General features: G+C 30.7%; 1 protein-coding gene across 1 annotated transcript; it reads right to left on the bottom strand.

Moving 5' to 3' along the window:
- Positions 1–6,455: 6,455 nt before the first annotated feature.
- LOC145333387 (uncharacterized) lies at positions 6,456–15,835 on the bottom strand. The gene is made up of 11 exons (XM_080178504.1): positions 15,800–15,835; positions 12,079–12,126; positions 11,465–11,495; positions 11,200–11,313; positions 10,362–10,457; positions 9,898–10,044; positions 9,660–9,749; positions 8,494–8,628; positions 7,562–7,651; positions 7,030–7,140; positions 6,456–6,469 (listed from the first exon to the last, which is right to left on the bottom strand). Exons 1-11 carry the CDS (start codon positions 15,833–15,835, stop codon positions 6,456–6,458), a joined length of 912 nt encoding a protein of 303 aa, XP_080034630.1.
- Positions 15,836–16,054: the final 219 nt, after the last annotated feature.

Here is a 16,054-nt window from a genome sequence, read left to right as displayed (position 1 = left end):
TTTAAAAGGAATTGAGAAAATCACAAAAACTTAAAAATCTAGGAATTGATATAGCACCCCAAAGAAAAGACCGTTAAAATTATGTTTTCACCATAATGTTACGGACTGATAGACGGACAATTTTAATTAAAGAGTAGCTTTGCTACTTAAAAAGATAACTCACTAAGCTAAGTCTTTTCATGTTCACAGATGATATAGAACTGAGTGTGAGTAAAAATAGAAAGTAAAATAATAAAATCTGTGATTTACAGTTTTTTTTAGGTTTTAGAAAGTTAACTCTAGGTCAAGTATAGGTCAATATCTATACACACCAACACACACACAAACACACATACATACAAACACTCTCATACACACATATTCATTCACACCCACATACTTACACACACCACCCCACAACACACTCACACAAGCATACACACACACCAGCAAACCACAACACACATACACATATACACACGCTTACGCACCACCACACCACACCACTTAACATACATCACACACACATCAACACACACACTCACACACACACAAAATCCATGCAAATTCACACACACAAAATCCACGCACACACACCCACACATACTCACATACACACACACATCCTTAGACACAAAAACCCAAACACACACACACTCATACATACACACACATATTTAAAAACCAGAGGTTTATAGGGATAGGACAATGGCCGCTGCTTAATTGAAATACTGGCAACTGCAACCATAGCATCTACTGCTGTAGGGGTAAGAAAGGGGCAGAAATATCTAAAGGTTTGCTGTTAAAAATGAAATAATCTATGTGAATCTTCTACTGTATAAAGAAGAACTCAATAAGTTAAGTAGTTTTAGAAATTTTTTTAAAAAATCCAACTTTATATAAGGTAACTCATATTAAACCTGTTTTTTTTTTAACTAAAACACATATACAGACATTCCCTAGTTCTAGAGTGGCTGATTAACTAAAAAGATAACTCACTAAGCAAAGTCTTGTCATATTCACAGATAATATATAACTGATATTATCCTTGTGGAATTTGAAAGTGAAATAATCTAAATCTGTAATTTACAGTTTTTTTAAAGTTGACTCAAGGTCATGTAAAGAGCAAAATCTTTACACCTCACATACACACACGCTTACACAAAAAATTCTACACTCATCAATCAGCACACAGACAATCCTTACACACAAAAACCCAAACACATGCATACATTGTTAGTAGCAAAGCTACTCTATTAATCAAAATGTCCGACTGGCTGTCACGAAGTGGGGAAAACATGATTTTCCTCAGAAAATAGAACCATATTGGTTAGAGAAATCTTTTGTAGGGTTGGGCCGAATATTCAGTTTGGCCAGATATCCGGTCATTTTTATTATCTGACCGGATACTGGATATGGACAGACAGACAGACACACTGTTACTTTCATATTTTGAAATATATATTGCATAATATGGTTCCTTTTGGTCCCCACCTAGAGAATATAATATAAAAGAACCATATTGGTTAAAGACATCATATGCTACATAGACAGACAGACAAACACACTGTTACTTTCATATTTTGAAATATATATTACATAATATGGTTCCTTTTGGTCCCCACCTAGAGAATATAATGGAAACAGTGGCACAGAAATTTCTACACATTCCATCATTCTACTAAATGAACTAAGGTACCTAAAGTTTTATAATAACATTTTCTTATTCGTTTGCTTAACAACTTTGGGGACTTTGAATTGATTTTTTGATTGGTTGCTTTAATAAGTTGAGTCTCCAAACGTTTTAACCACTAATTTTAATTTTGTGCATCATCATTGAAGATCTACATCAATTTTTGGCTATTGTCTTGTCCTTTTATATCCCTGTATTTTTCTACAAATATAGAAAATAGAAAGAATGACAACATTCAAAATTAGGGAATTTAATGTCTGTCATTCTTTCCCTCTGCGTTTCTGTACCATAAGATCTTACTATCTTCTGAACCAATATGGTTCTCTTCCCAAGAGAATCGTCCCACTTTCTTACTTTTTCTTTAAAAAACTAAAATTCAAATAAAAAGAGCAACCCTTCGGCTTCCCCTCCCTCATTTTCCCTTTTAGCCTCAAGGGGCATAACTATTAGTAATAAATGTAACTAAAATTCATATGGAATTATTTTTGGATATATTATATTATATTTAGGTTAGGAGATAGAGTAAATGTCGTCTTTAACAAGGGAAACTTTTTAATCTAAAATAGAAATTAAATTAAAAACTATTTCTTTACAGTTACAATATGATATTTCATTATTTTCTTTCATGATAAATGTTTGTTTTCATTTCAATTATAAATTCTTCTTCTTTCAAATTCTTATTGATATGTGTACATAATTTTTGCTTTTATACAATTAAGACTTTTTATAAAAAAAAAGGAAGGAGGGGACATTTGGCTGATTATTACACTAGTCCCCAAAGTTTTATAAGAGAAAGTTTTCTTTTTGGTTGACTTAAAATCTTTGGGTCCTTTTGTTGAATATTAATTTGTTGTAATCTACAGAAGGGGTAATTTTGTGTATCATCTAAGGTCTTGTACATCAATTTCTTGGCCATTGTATTATCCCATTATAGCCCTGTGAATAATCCTCCCTTCCCCTAAAACATATATTAGGGTATATACGTATGTAAATAAATTTTGTCTTATCCCTTAAGATCCCTGATTTTAAAAAAGTTTATTTGACAGGATGGTTCAAGTTTTATTCACAGTGATGATGATCATGATGTTCATTTTGCAGTTCAGAAAGTTTCAAATCTTCCTGTTTAATCAATTGACATATTATTAAACCCAGAACCACTTCATTATGCAATCTACATTTTCCTGGATATTTTGTCTACGGTAGTCCATAAGTGTACAGCTTTACAGTACATTGTTTCTATTTGTTAAAGCAACACATATGATAAAAGAAAAAGATTCTGTTTAAAGTAAAATGCTGATATTTCAATCAAAATCTATATTTTTGTATTTTTTACCGATCCACTTCATTATGCAAATCAAAAGAAAATCAATGAGAAAACGTTTGTTTTGCCCTTTTCTCCACTTTTAAAAAATAATTCTGATAAAATAACAATTTTTAAAGGGATTTATGCATTAATTATAATGAAAAACAGTTTATGGTAGATTTTAATGATTTTTCTAAATAAGAAATAATTGAAAAAAAGAAATTCTATCCCTATCACTTTAGAGGACAGCTGCTGACCCCCTGTCTTATGGATGAAGCTAAATACATGTTAAAGATAAAAATTACCCTGAAAAGTATACAAAAATGTTTTTTGATGTGTTAAAAAAATTTATTTTAAAATCTTGATTTTGAGGATGATGGCCTTTAAGATGCTCTTACTGGTGGTGAAGGTGAGCTAAATGTTATATAAGTACATGACCATTACAACCACTTGTCTATTAACCTATGTACCATTTTTTGTAGTCATAGCAGCCTCCAGTGGAGCCTCTCGACATGAAATATAACCATTATCTAAAAACTACATTATTTACTTTATGAATTTTAGTAATTAAAATTGTAATCTTTTTTTTTTTTTAATATTGCTTGGCTGGAGGCTGCTATGACTACAAAAATTGGACCATAGTTCAATATATAAGTTTTCATCATGGGCATGCACTTTGATAACATTTAGCTCACCATCACCACCAGTAAGAGCATCTTAAAGGCTATCATCCTCAAAATCAAGATTTTAAAATGGATTTTTTTTAACACATCAAAAAACATTTTTGTATACTTTTCAGGCTAATTTTTGTTTTTAACATGTATTTAGCTTCATCCATAAGACTGGGGGTCGGCAGCTGTCCTCTAAATTGATAGGGATAGAATTTCTTTTTTTTGATTATTTCTTATTTAGAAAAATTATTAAAATCTACCTTAAACTGTTTTACATTATAATTAATGCATGAATCCCTTAAAAAGTTGTTATTTTATCAGAATAATTTTTAAAAGTGGAGAAAAGGGCAAAACAAACGTTTTCCCATTGATTTTCTTTTGATTTGCATAATGAAGTGGATCAATAAAAAATACAAAAATATAGATTTTGATTGAAATATAAGCATTTTTCTTAAAACAGAATATTTTTCTTTTATCATACCTGTTGCTTTAACAAATAGAAACAATGTACTATAAAGCTGTACACTTATGGACTACCGTAGACAAAATATCCAGGAAAATTTAGATTGCATAATGAAGTGGTTCTGGGTTTACTTGGATGTTACTAGGGTTGGGCCAGATACTTTTTTGGTCGGATACCGAATATCCGGCTGATTTCTAACTCCTGATATCCGATATATGGCCAGATATCCAGCAAATTACCGGCTTTAGAAATCAGCCAGATTTCCGGTATCCCGATAGTTTTAATATCTGGTATCCGGCCGGATATTGAAAATGGCAGGATATCTGGCACAGCCCTGGATGTTACACCAAATTTTCATGTACTCTGATAAAGAAATATTTGCAACTGGCTAAAATAAAGATACCCCCCATCCAACTCCTTTACTCCATCCCCTCCCCTCCTACTAGATGAAGGAACTGACTAATAAATGAGGTCCATATTAGCATGCAAGTTAAGCAATGTTAATCTGATAACAATCTATCTAGTATGGGTTCAAAAAAATTTTATATTTGCTGGATTAGAACCGGTTCTCAGCCATACTGAGAATCATGTAGGGCATTGTATTTGAAAAATATTTCCACAAATATTAAATGAAAGTAATTAAATTAATACCAGTTTTGTTAGCCTGGAACTCAGGACTAACAAAACTGGTTTAAATCTTAGCATTTTTCATTTTAATATCTGCAGAAATCTATCCATAATAAGATGCGAAATTAATTAGTATTTAATAAAAGACATACTTTTTTTATATTTAATTTCTTTCTTATTTACAAAGTAAAACTTTGCATAATTTTGAATTGCACTTGAAATATGATTATTTATTAATCTTGTATGTGTAAGTATCCCCCAAGAAAATAGCTTAAAACCACCACAGGACCAGTAATATATTCCCTGAAGACTAGAGCCAAATCGGTTCAGCTCTCACCAAGATCTTAAGCTTCAAATGGACAGACAATATTGTATTAAAAGATAAAGACATAAAGTATAAAGTGCGGCAACACTAAACTAACAATATATTCAGTAAAACAGAATGGTTGACAGTAATAAAGTAAAACTTAGTAATCTAGTTAAGGGATAGCTGCTTAAAATTTATTTTTTTACTTTTTTATGATACTATTTCAATTTATGTTCCTACAATCTCTATTCAGAGGGTTGTGGTACTTTCCCCAGAATAGTTATAAAACTTTCCATGATCTATGAGGAGCTATTTTATAAAGGAGAACCCTATCGTTTCAGTGGTTAACAAGGTCTTTTGGCACAGAAAAACAAACATCATGTTACTTTATTTTAAGAATATAAATAACTTTATTATCTATTTTCCCAATTTTGATTTTAATTATTTAATTTGTTCATATTTACTTTATAAAGCATTGTTTATTTTGTATTTAAAATTTAAAATTGAAGTTGAATAAATATATTTATTTACGATTATTGAGAAACTAATTTTAATTAACAATTTCATTTTAGATTAAATTGATGTTAGTTAACGTCCTCCAGGAAAAGGAAAACAAGATATTGGACAATCAATAATATTAAAAAATCCCAAGATTGGACGAATAAAAATATAAAAGATTATGAAACTCGTAAGCTTTACATCATTAACCACATTAACTGCAAAATCATGAATAATTTCTGTAATTTCTTTCCTTGGAGCACCTAGATATAAGAAAAAGGCAATAGCAATAACTAAAATATATATTTCATAAACTGTAATCAAAAATGTTTTGGCAAATTTCTGTCACAGCATCATAACCAAAGACGTTAAATATGGTTCCTATTGCTGCTATGTCAGGTGAGCAACATAAAAAGTTAGAGTAGTGGGAATTTATTGGTCCAAAAACAGGTGCAACTCATTACTATGCACAGTTGGGACTTCTCAGATAAAGGTCATGCAATTATGGGATTGGTTGTCTGTTGGATCTTACAAAAACTAATATCCTTGGGTATTAGAGTATCGCATCCCTTTACAAGCTAATATTGCTCTGGATTCTCCAGCTAGATGATCACTTATAACTCAAAGGAAAATCATGCCCTTATGAGGTAAGGTAACGTAAACCAAGTACCAAAGTATACTTTGTTTTGTTATACTTAAGTTTTAATTTAAAATGAAATTACCAAGTTTTCTGAGTATAACTGCTATTTCTTCTTTTTCATGATTATATGGAAAATCATTATGACCATAGATTTTCTTCCGAGTACAATCCAAAGCAGTAAGACCTAAAAAGATCAATGTTAACAAAAATTAGTGAACATCTTTTTTTTTCAAATAATTGATTTAAAGTAACTAAAAGCAGCTAAAAATGTCATCTATTTATCATAACCTTAACATCATATATCATAGATGGGGAAAAACAGGCTCATGTTTCCTTAAAGGAAGCATTCACTTTAACTGCTGAAAGACTGTCACAAGTAGACCCAATACCCCAAATTCTAAGCCTTGAGCTTCAATAACATAAAAATAGAATAAAGGCATTTAAAAATGACTTTTCAGGCAGATGAAAATTCCAGTGCTCATGATAAAATTTCAATATAAATTATATTGTCTAAAAGCAAATTTAAATGCCAATTTCTACAATACAAAAACCCCTTTTCATAGAGATGTCCCCATTTTTCCCTTTTAACCCCTGGTATGTTTGACCTGTAGTGGCTTTGTTTTCTAGTACATTTGTTTTGTTTGTCTCCCTAGTACATTTTTCAGTGTACTTTTTGTATTAGCTAAAGATTGAACTATTGCTGACAACCAATAATTATATTGCACAATTTTACTTTTACAATATGAAATAAGGGGTTGGAGTATTTTTTGGTGTGTTATTATTAAGGTTAGGTTATATTTGATACAGGGTAGCCCCTCAGGATAAGGGCAAGCCTATATGTAACTTACCTTTATTATCCTTGGCATTGACATTAGCTCCATGTTCAATAAACATTCTTAGTAAATTATTATTATAATCATTTTTATATCCACAAGCTGCATACATAAGGCCAGTTCTTCCTAGATTTAAAAAAATAAGTTCAATATTTTGTTTAAATAACATGTAGAGGTAATTAGCAGATAATAAGGGAAAAAACCTTGATCTCTGTCTTTAGCTTATGATCTATGTAACTGCTCTACACTTCAGGGAATATACCCACTGGTCCTGAGGTGGTTTTAAGCTTTTTTATTGTAGAAAAAATATCTCCCCTTTCCAAATTCTTTTTTTTTAGAGAATATAGGTATTGGTCCTGTGGTGAATTTTATGCATTTTCTTAGGGGATAGGGCACCCCCAATCCCCCTACCCCCCAAATCAACCTCCTGATTTTAAAAAAAGGGTTGGGGGAACCCCACCGCATAATGGATTCAAAAATTGGCACACTAGCAGCATAAGCACTGTGATTTAATGATACAAGCACTGCTAATATCTGAGAAACAAACCTTCATAATCTCTAGCATTGGGATCTGCTCCATGTTGCAGTAACAAATTGATTATCTCTGGGTATTTGGCAAGCATAAGACTTGTAGTACCTAAATGTAACTTCTTTCAAATCTATTCTTTTAATGTAAAGACTTTTTTTGATTATGAATATATTTTTAATTTAATTTTAAATTTATTACTTAACGGTCTATTTCATTTTCTATCCCATTTTCTCTGTGTGAAAGATAAAGAGCCCAAACTGCGTGACTTTTTAAGTATGGGTATGACACATAACTGAGAATTTTTTGAATATCTCCATCCTGGCGGGCACAGGATGCCAGCAAACCTTGCAGGGTCATCCAGGTAAAGAGCAAAAATATTTTTTTAACTTAAACAAAGCATTTTATCTTACAAAAGAACTAAAATATCCTCTAGTAGTACATCCTCATATGAAATACAGATGTTCAAGTCAATTTCAGGTTCCAGGTATGATCCTGCAGGTCCTGATCCTCCAGGTCTCCAGAAATCTTTAAAAGACTCCTGTGGCCACAATTTTTAACTTACAGATGTCAAATTTTTAACTTTTCTAACATGTCTACATAACCAATTAAAATTTCTAATATAAAATTTACATAAAAATAAACATTTTCTGAAAAAACATGGTTCTTCCAGCTTCAAAAATAAGAAAATTACAGCTGTTTGAAATTTTTAAGTAAAAAAGGACCTAAAAACAAAGGTTGTTTAAAAAAGGGTGAAAGAAGCGAAAATTGACTTTGACTTACTTAAAGTCGGAAATTTATTATCAAACAGGGAACTTGCACAAAAAAATGTTGCCCTCTAGCTCTAATAGAAACTGAGATAATAGGGTGGGGGCGTTGAACGCCCCCCCACCCCTAACCGATTAAGGTACCACAAGAGGCCTGACTGTTTTAGATTTATTCATATTACTAACCTTCATCATTTTGAGCATTGACATCTGCTCCATATTCCAGTAGAATTTTGATTTTTCTTAGATCAAGAGGTTCATATTCATAGAGGTATGAATATTGGAATTGAAAAGATGAAGCCAGCATAAGACTAGTCCAACCTAAATTAAATTATATAAATCTTTCTATCTAGTAACAAGCAGAAAACACAATACCATTTTGTAATTCTGATAAGTAAATATGAGCAAATATAGTATATGGCTTTATCGTAGTTTTATCAACGTGTGGGAGTGAATGGGTCAAATGATTAAAAACCAATCTTGAAATGTATACTATGACTGTTAAAAGTTTTTTTGCTTAACTTAGAAAGCTTAGAAAAGTGTTTGCATTTGCATTAAATAAATGCCAATGTATTCTTTAAAAAGCTTATTTGTTGGTTTATATTAATTGTTGATGGGTTTGTCCAAACTAGTTAAATCCTTTCAACCCATGATTTGAATTTTATAAAGATATATATCAATTATTATCATTGTGGATGTACAACAATGTATGATTCATTGTCTTATTCTCAATAACCCTGTAAAAATTTAAACCTTGTGATTGCTAGGTAAAATCATTAGTTTATTAACTACCCCAAGCAAATCTTATCACTAAAGGTCTAATATTTTAATGCAAACTTTATTGTAATTAGGGTGTTCAGTAAGTGTTTCAGTAACATAAAGCGCTTATTGTTGATTTGGGTATGTTAGATATGTCTGGTTTTCAAATGTACATGATGAATCCTGTAGCAGTTTATAATTTAGAGAGCCTCTAGGGGAATTTTAGGGGGATTGGAGTAAGTCATCAGCCCTCCTGTTTTTTTTATATTTCAGTTTTATAAGAAATAGAAGAAAAATTTTTAAATTTTTTTCCAGGGTGATAATTCTTAGGAGGGTAATGGTACCCTCTCTAAATATAATTATAAAGAAGGATCATATTGGTTCAGAGCTACAGACAGATTAAAATTCTAGTCCCAGTACATCCTCTGAAAACTGTTTCCATGTTTAAAAAAAAAACCTATTAAGCCTTGAGGTTGGGTGTAACTAACAAATAAACAATGCCCCTATTCTTTATTACAGCATCAATATAGGAATCATTAAAATTGAAATGCTTATAATTTGCTGTAATATATCAAATAATATCTGGAAGATACCTTTATAATTTTTAGCATTTGGATCTGCTCCATGTTCTAGTAATAATTTGAATACTCCCGGGTCTGATGCAAGCATAAGACTAGTTGTACCTAAATGTAACTTATTTCAAATCTATTATTTTAATGTGAAGATTTTTTATTATGAATAAATTTTTAATTTAAATTATTTAAAATCAACAAAGGAAATTATATATGACATTTAATTGTTCAAAAATGTAACTTCATTTATATTACCAACCTTCATTATTTTTAGCATTGACATCTGCTCCATATTCCAAAAGAGTTTCCATTATTCTTGGGTCTGGAGGTTGAAATTCATAGTCTGGAGGTGGATAGTCGATGGGTAGAAATTCATACGATGAAGCAATCATAAGACTAGTCCAACCTAAAATAAAATATATCTTAAGCAGAGTATCAAACAGATGACACAATACCATTTTTGATAAGTATTCATAAACAAATATCTATAAGGGTCCAAACTCAAGACTTTATAAGTGCAGGAAGTTCAACCTGAAATCAGGGAAGGAGGAACTTTAAAAGAAAATATTTCATGCAGTGTAGAAAAAAATATGATGCTAGAATTAAGGATTTTCATCAAAATACATAATAATTTAATCATACTTGTTTAAGTTGACCTAAGAGAAAATCAGAATTTTTTTTTTTGAACTAGGCTTGTATGTAATTTTATCCCATTTTACTTACCATGATCATCTCTAGAATCAACATTAGCTCCATGTTTTAACAGTAGTTGTACAATTGATAGGCATTCGTTTTGTGTTGCAAAATGAAGAGCAGTTGCTGAAATAAATAATAGTTACTGCATAAGCCATCAACTGCCACTCTGCTTTTAAGGTAACATAAAGAACCATAATGATAAAATGGATTTTTTTTTATTTTCCCTTAATCCTAATCATTATCCTATTCTGGAGGACAAAGGTCCTTTATATTCCCCCTAAATGCTAAAGCACCTTTTATATTATAATATAATAGGGTTATTAAAAAAGAAGAAAACATTTTTAGCACCTCATAATTTTTTTTATATTGTAATCCATACATTTTGGCTTAAAATACAAAAAAAAATGTATTACATTTTTGGAAAATATGGTAGTAGGTTTCCAAATTATTTTGTCAATATAGAAATCAAATGCCATGTTATTTGTCCATTAAGAGGAGAGAGAAAGTTTTGTTGTGTGATCACACATTGCCAGAATATTTGGAATACCAATTATTATCAATGATCAATATTACAAAAAAAAAAAATGAAATACTTTTCTTTCTATTTTAAGGTAAGTTTTAAAACTAATTATGTGTAAAAATTGATTAAATATTTATAAATTTAAAATGCTACTAGTTAATAGCTCATAAAACTTCTCTCAAATGAATAAAAAATTGGAACAATCCTTAAGTAACCTTTCATTAATTGAACATATTAACAAATAACAGCTTTAAAGTTATTAGAAAAATTCAATATTATAGTTGAAATAGTTATTTACCTAAAATCTTTGTAATAACTAACTTGATTTTGATTCAATCAATTTACCTCCATCTGTATGCTTTACTTCTAAGTTAACTCCTTCTTTCACCAATTCTTTTAATCTACTTTCATCTCTGTACCCTTTGACCTTCGAACAAAGTGAAACTTCATACAATAGTTCTAAAAAAAAAATTTAATATTTATAAGATTTTGAAAAAACATTTTTTAATCCTATAGTTTTTTACTTTTCTTGTAACTTTGTCAAATTTATTAAATCTTACCATTTAATATAAAATTAAGCATGCATAATGTATTTATAACACATATCTACCTTTCTCCAAATTAGTTGGTTCTCCTAAAATCTAAATAAGTAACAGTATTAAAATAGTAAGGTTATACTCTAATCTTCAATGTAAGAAGTTTCTTATCATTGAGAAAATGTCCTAATTTAACACAAAAAGATAAATTATTTTATTAATCACAATGGAAATTTCTTTTATAAAATCAAGTCTGATAAAATAAAAATTTCTTTATATAGATCTAGTACATAGTTTATGAAAGCCTATTATGCTTCTGATTTTATATTTTTCATAAAACACTAGTTTTCTCTCTTATTTCCCCCATCCCCTTTTTTTAAGCCCCTAAATCTTTCTCTGTCACATTAAAGAAAAAGTTTTAGAATAATATACACAATTTTTATTGGGTCATACTTTATTGGCAATTATTTTGGTGATGAATAATTTTTTTACTTAGTTGGTAAAAATCAAGGATTTTTTATGAAAAATAAGAAAACCTGTTATGAATTGGGCTTTAAAGCGAAAAAATTTTTACTCATTATCTAATTTGCAATATAATAATAATTATTCAACTTAAAAGTTCTTAATAAACACTTTAATTTTAAAATACAAGAAATAATTAGTCAAATGTTTTTTTTATGTGCAGTACCTGTATTTCCTCTGTAAAATTACCAGTTGTGAAACACAGCAAACAAAACTGAAAAATAAATTACATTTTAAAGACTAAATAGCCAATTTTACTTAACTCAGATTACTATATTTCTCCTTGGAATCTTAAGAACAATAAGGAATTTTAGGGTTAGGATTGTATTGTAAAAAAAAGGAGAGAAAAATGTATTCAATGCTTTTTCAATTAATAAATTTATCTGAAAAATGGATAAAATCAAGTTATTTGTAGTTTTATTTTAAATACAGATATGCTTCTTGAAGCCTCTTGTGGCCTTTGAGATGGGGTGGGGGGGGGGGGAGTTTCAACACCCCCATTTAAATTTTTTTTGGGAGAGATAAGATACCATTCCCCAAAATAGTTAAAAAACCTTCCCTGGACCTAAAAGTAGCTTCAATATAAAAGAGAAACATATCTGTTCAGGGGTTAAGGAGATCCTTTGCTAAAGACAAACGGACCTTACTACTTTATATAATAGGTTTTGTGAGTTCACTAGGGGACATTTTTTTGTAGGGGCAACTTCTCTCAAAAATGCTTATAAACCTTCCCTGGATCTATTAGTAACTACAAAATTTAGACAAAAAGACAAACATCCTGTTACTTTTATTTAAGATATCTTAAACTTTAAACTTAAACAGGATTACAACATCCATAAGTAGCAAAGCTAAAAAATTATGAATGGATATTAGAAAAAAAATTACTATAGAGCAGTGTCATACAATAAACATCTAAATAGATAAAACAGGAAACCTTTAAAATCACGCAACCTCTAAAATCACAAAAACTAGGAATCAATCTAGCACCTCAATTAATATTCAATCCCTGATTATTTCAGCTGTCAATCCTGAATAGGAATCGAGAAAATTAAGAAAACCTAAAAATCTAGGAATCAATCTAGCACCCCAATTAGGAGACAAATCTTATTAAAACTTTGTGAAAATAAGTAGAATCTAAAATTGATTAATCCCTAAAATTTCAACCCTCTATCTTTAAAAGGAATTGAGAAAATCACGAAAAAATCTATAAATCGATCTAGCACTCCAAATAACAGACCAAGAAAATTATGTTTTCACCATAACATTAAGGACTGATGGACGGACATTTTAAATTATAGAGTAGCTTCGCTACTAAAAAAAATAACTCACTAAGCTAAGTCTTTTCATGTTCACAGATGATATAGAACTGAGAGTGAGTAAAAATAGAAAATAATATAATAAAATCTGTGATTTACAGTTTTTTTTTTAAAGTTTTAGAAAGTTAACTCTAGGTCAAGTATAGATCAATATCTATTCACACCCACACACACACAAACACACACATACATACACACACTCTCATACACATATATTCATACACCCCCACACACTTACACACACACTCAAACGCACATACACACACACACAAAAAAAATATTTCTACTCTCACCAATCAGCTCACACACATCCTTACACACAAACACCCAGACACACATACACACACACACACCACCCCTCAACACACACACACTCACACACACATACACACATATAAAAACAAACCACCAAACCACAACACACATACACTTGTACACACACACACGCACCACCACACCACAACATACATCACACACACATACACAAACACTCATACACACACACACAACACCCACCCACCAACACACACTGACATACACACACACACACTCATACATACACACACACCTATACAGCCCCAACACACATAAGCCTTCACAAACCAGAGATCTATAGGGATAGGACAATGGCCGCTGCTTAATTGAAATACTTGCAGCTGCAACCATAGCATCTACTGCTTTAAGGGTAAGAAAGGGGCAGAAATATCTAAAGGTTTGCTTATAAAACGGAATAATCTATGTGAAGCTACTGTATAAAGAAGAACTCAATCAGTTAGGTAGTTATAGAAATTTTTTTTTAAAATCAAACTTTACAAAAGGTAACTCATCTTAAAACTGTTATTTTTTAACTAAAAAAAAATATACAGACATTTCCTAGTTATAGAGTGGCTGATTAACTAAAAAGATAACTCACTAAGCAAAGTCTTATCATATTCACAGATAATATATAACTGATATTATCCTTGTGGAATTTGAAAGCAAAATAATTTAAATCTGTAATTTACAGTTTTTTTAAAAAGTTGACTCAAGGTCATGTAAATAGCAAAATCTATACACCTCACATAAACATACACAAAAAATTTTACCCTCATCAATCAGCACACACATCCTTACACCCAAACACATTTATACATTGTTAGTGGCAAAGCTACTCTATAATTCAAAGTGTCTGTCCGTCCGACTGTCTGGCAGTCACAAAGTGAAGAAACATGATTTTCCTCAGCTCCTATAAAAGATAGAAAGCTGAAACACTCACACTTTCATACACACACACTTACACACACATATACACATACACACACACTAACACGCACACACATACACAACCACACACACACATGCACTTACAAACCAGAGATCTCAGGGATAAGACAATTGCAGGCAGCTGCTAAACTGATACACATCCCCAATGATGACACACAAAATTAACCTTTCTGTAGGTTAAAATAAGTGGTTGACACGTTTGGAATTTAATCAAAATTGTTAAGCCAATGAATAAAGAGCGTTGTTATAAAACTGTGGGTACTTTTACAATAAAACCTCTATATCCCCTCACTCCCTGCAGGTAAACGCTTATCACACAGAAAACAAGGATGACAACATCAATAAGAGTGAAGCTATAAAATCAGATGATTGCCCAACCGAACATTTACATTAAATTATAGGCCTTAAAAAGGGAATCAAAATTTAATGCAAATACTGGATTCAATTTGTAAACATGCTTTAATTTGATTAATGATTGATTATAGAGATACTTTGCTTACAATATTATGCCTTGTTGTCCTAGGAATCATTATTCTAAAATCAGACGAATTGATAGTTATACCATACAAAAATCAATGGCTGAAGTTTTTTTTTAAATACAGGTTACTTTTCTTTCAAACTGTTACAGAAGTCACCATGCAAAGTTTAAAATTGATAGGACAACTCTAACATGACTGAAATAACAGTTAAAAAAAAATGTCGGGGCAGTCGGGCATAAGGACGAACAGACGAACCTAAATATAGAAAAGCTTCGCTATTAAAACCACATGTAAATTTTACAAAATAGCCATAAGGCAAAAAATTTAATATACAGCAATTTTAGGAAAAACAGGGAAAGATAAATTGAATACAGTTTAACATTAACCATAAGCTTTTCAGTATTTTTTTAAAGGGGACGTGATTCAGCAATTTATTCCATTTAAAATTGCTGAAAATTTGGATTATTGTGGCGTAATGTTAGCGTAAAGCTTCTTTTGTGCTTAAACTAACTTAGTAGTAGGTACGCATGTAACGTGGGTTGTGTCGGGGATCTAAAGGGATAAGACAATAGCCGTTAAATTAATGTACATCTTCGATGCTAATACACAAAATCACCCCTTCTGCCAATTACAATATGTGGTTCAAACATTTGAAAACTCAACTTAATAAACTAGCCAATAAAAATCTATTAAAAGTCCCCAAAGTTGTCAACCCAACAAATAAGAATACGTTATTATAAAACTATGGGGACTAGTGTAATAAACAGCCAAGTTTCACCTTCCTTCCTGCTTTTACTATGCTAATTAAATCTATATTTTAGAAGCATACCTTAGTTAGTGAGAAAACAAGGGTGACAACAGCCATAAAGCAAAGCTCTAAAATCAGAGGGAAGAATAAACAAGTAATAATTCTTGTAGATTGTCAGAAATTTATTAGTAGAACATTAATTTGCAAGTCTAAACAAAATTGTACATAAATGTGTTGCATTAAAACAGACAGCAGTAAAAGGACATACTTTTCTTTATAGGATTTAATTATAGAGAAGCCTTGCTTATAATAATGTTCTCAGAATTAAGTCGGAAG

The sequence above is a fragment of the Acartia tonsa genome, chromosome 12 (assembly GCF_053477335.1).
Source record: "Acartia tonsa isolate MP-2025a chromosome 12, ASM5347733v1, whole genome shotgun sequence".
NCBI lineage: Eukaryota > Metazoa > Arthropoda > Copepoda > Calanoida > Acartiidae > Acartia > Acartia tonsa.
Note: the sequence above shows the minus strand (reverse complement) of the source record. Positions and strands in the feature narration are given on the sequence as shown.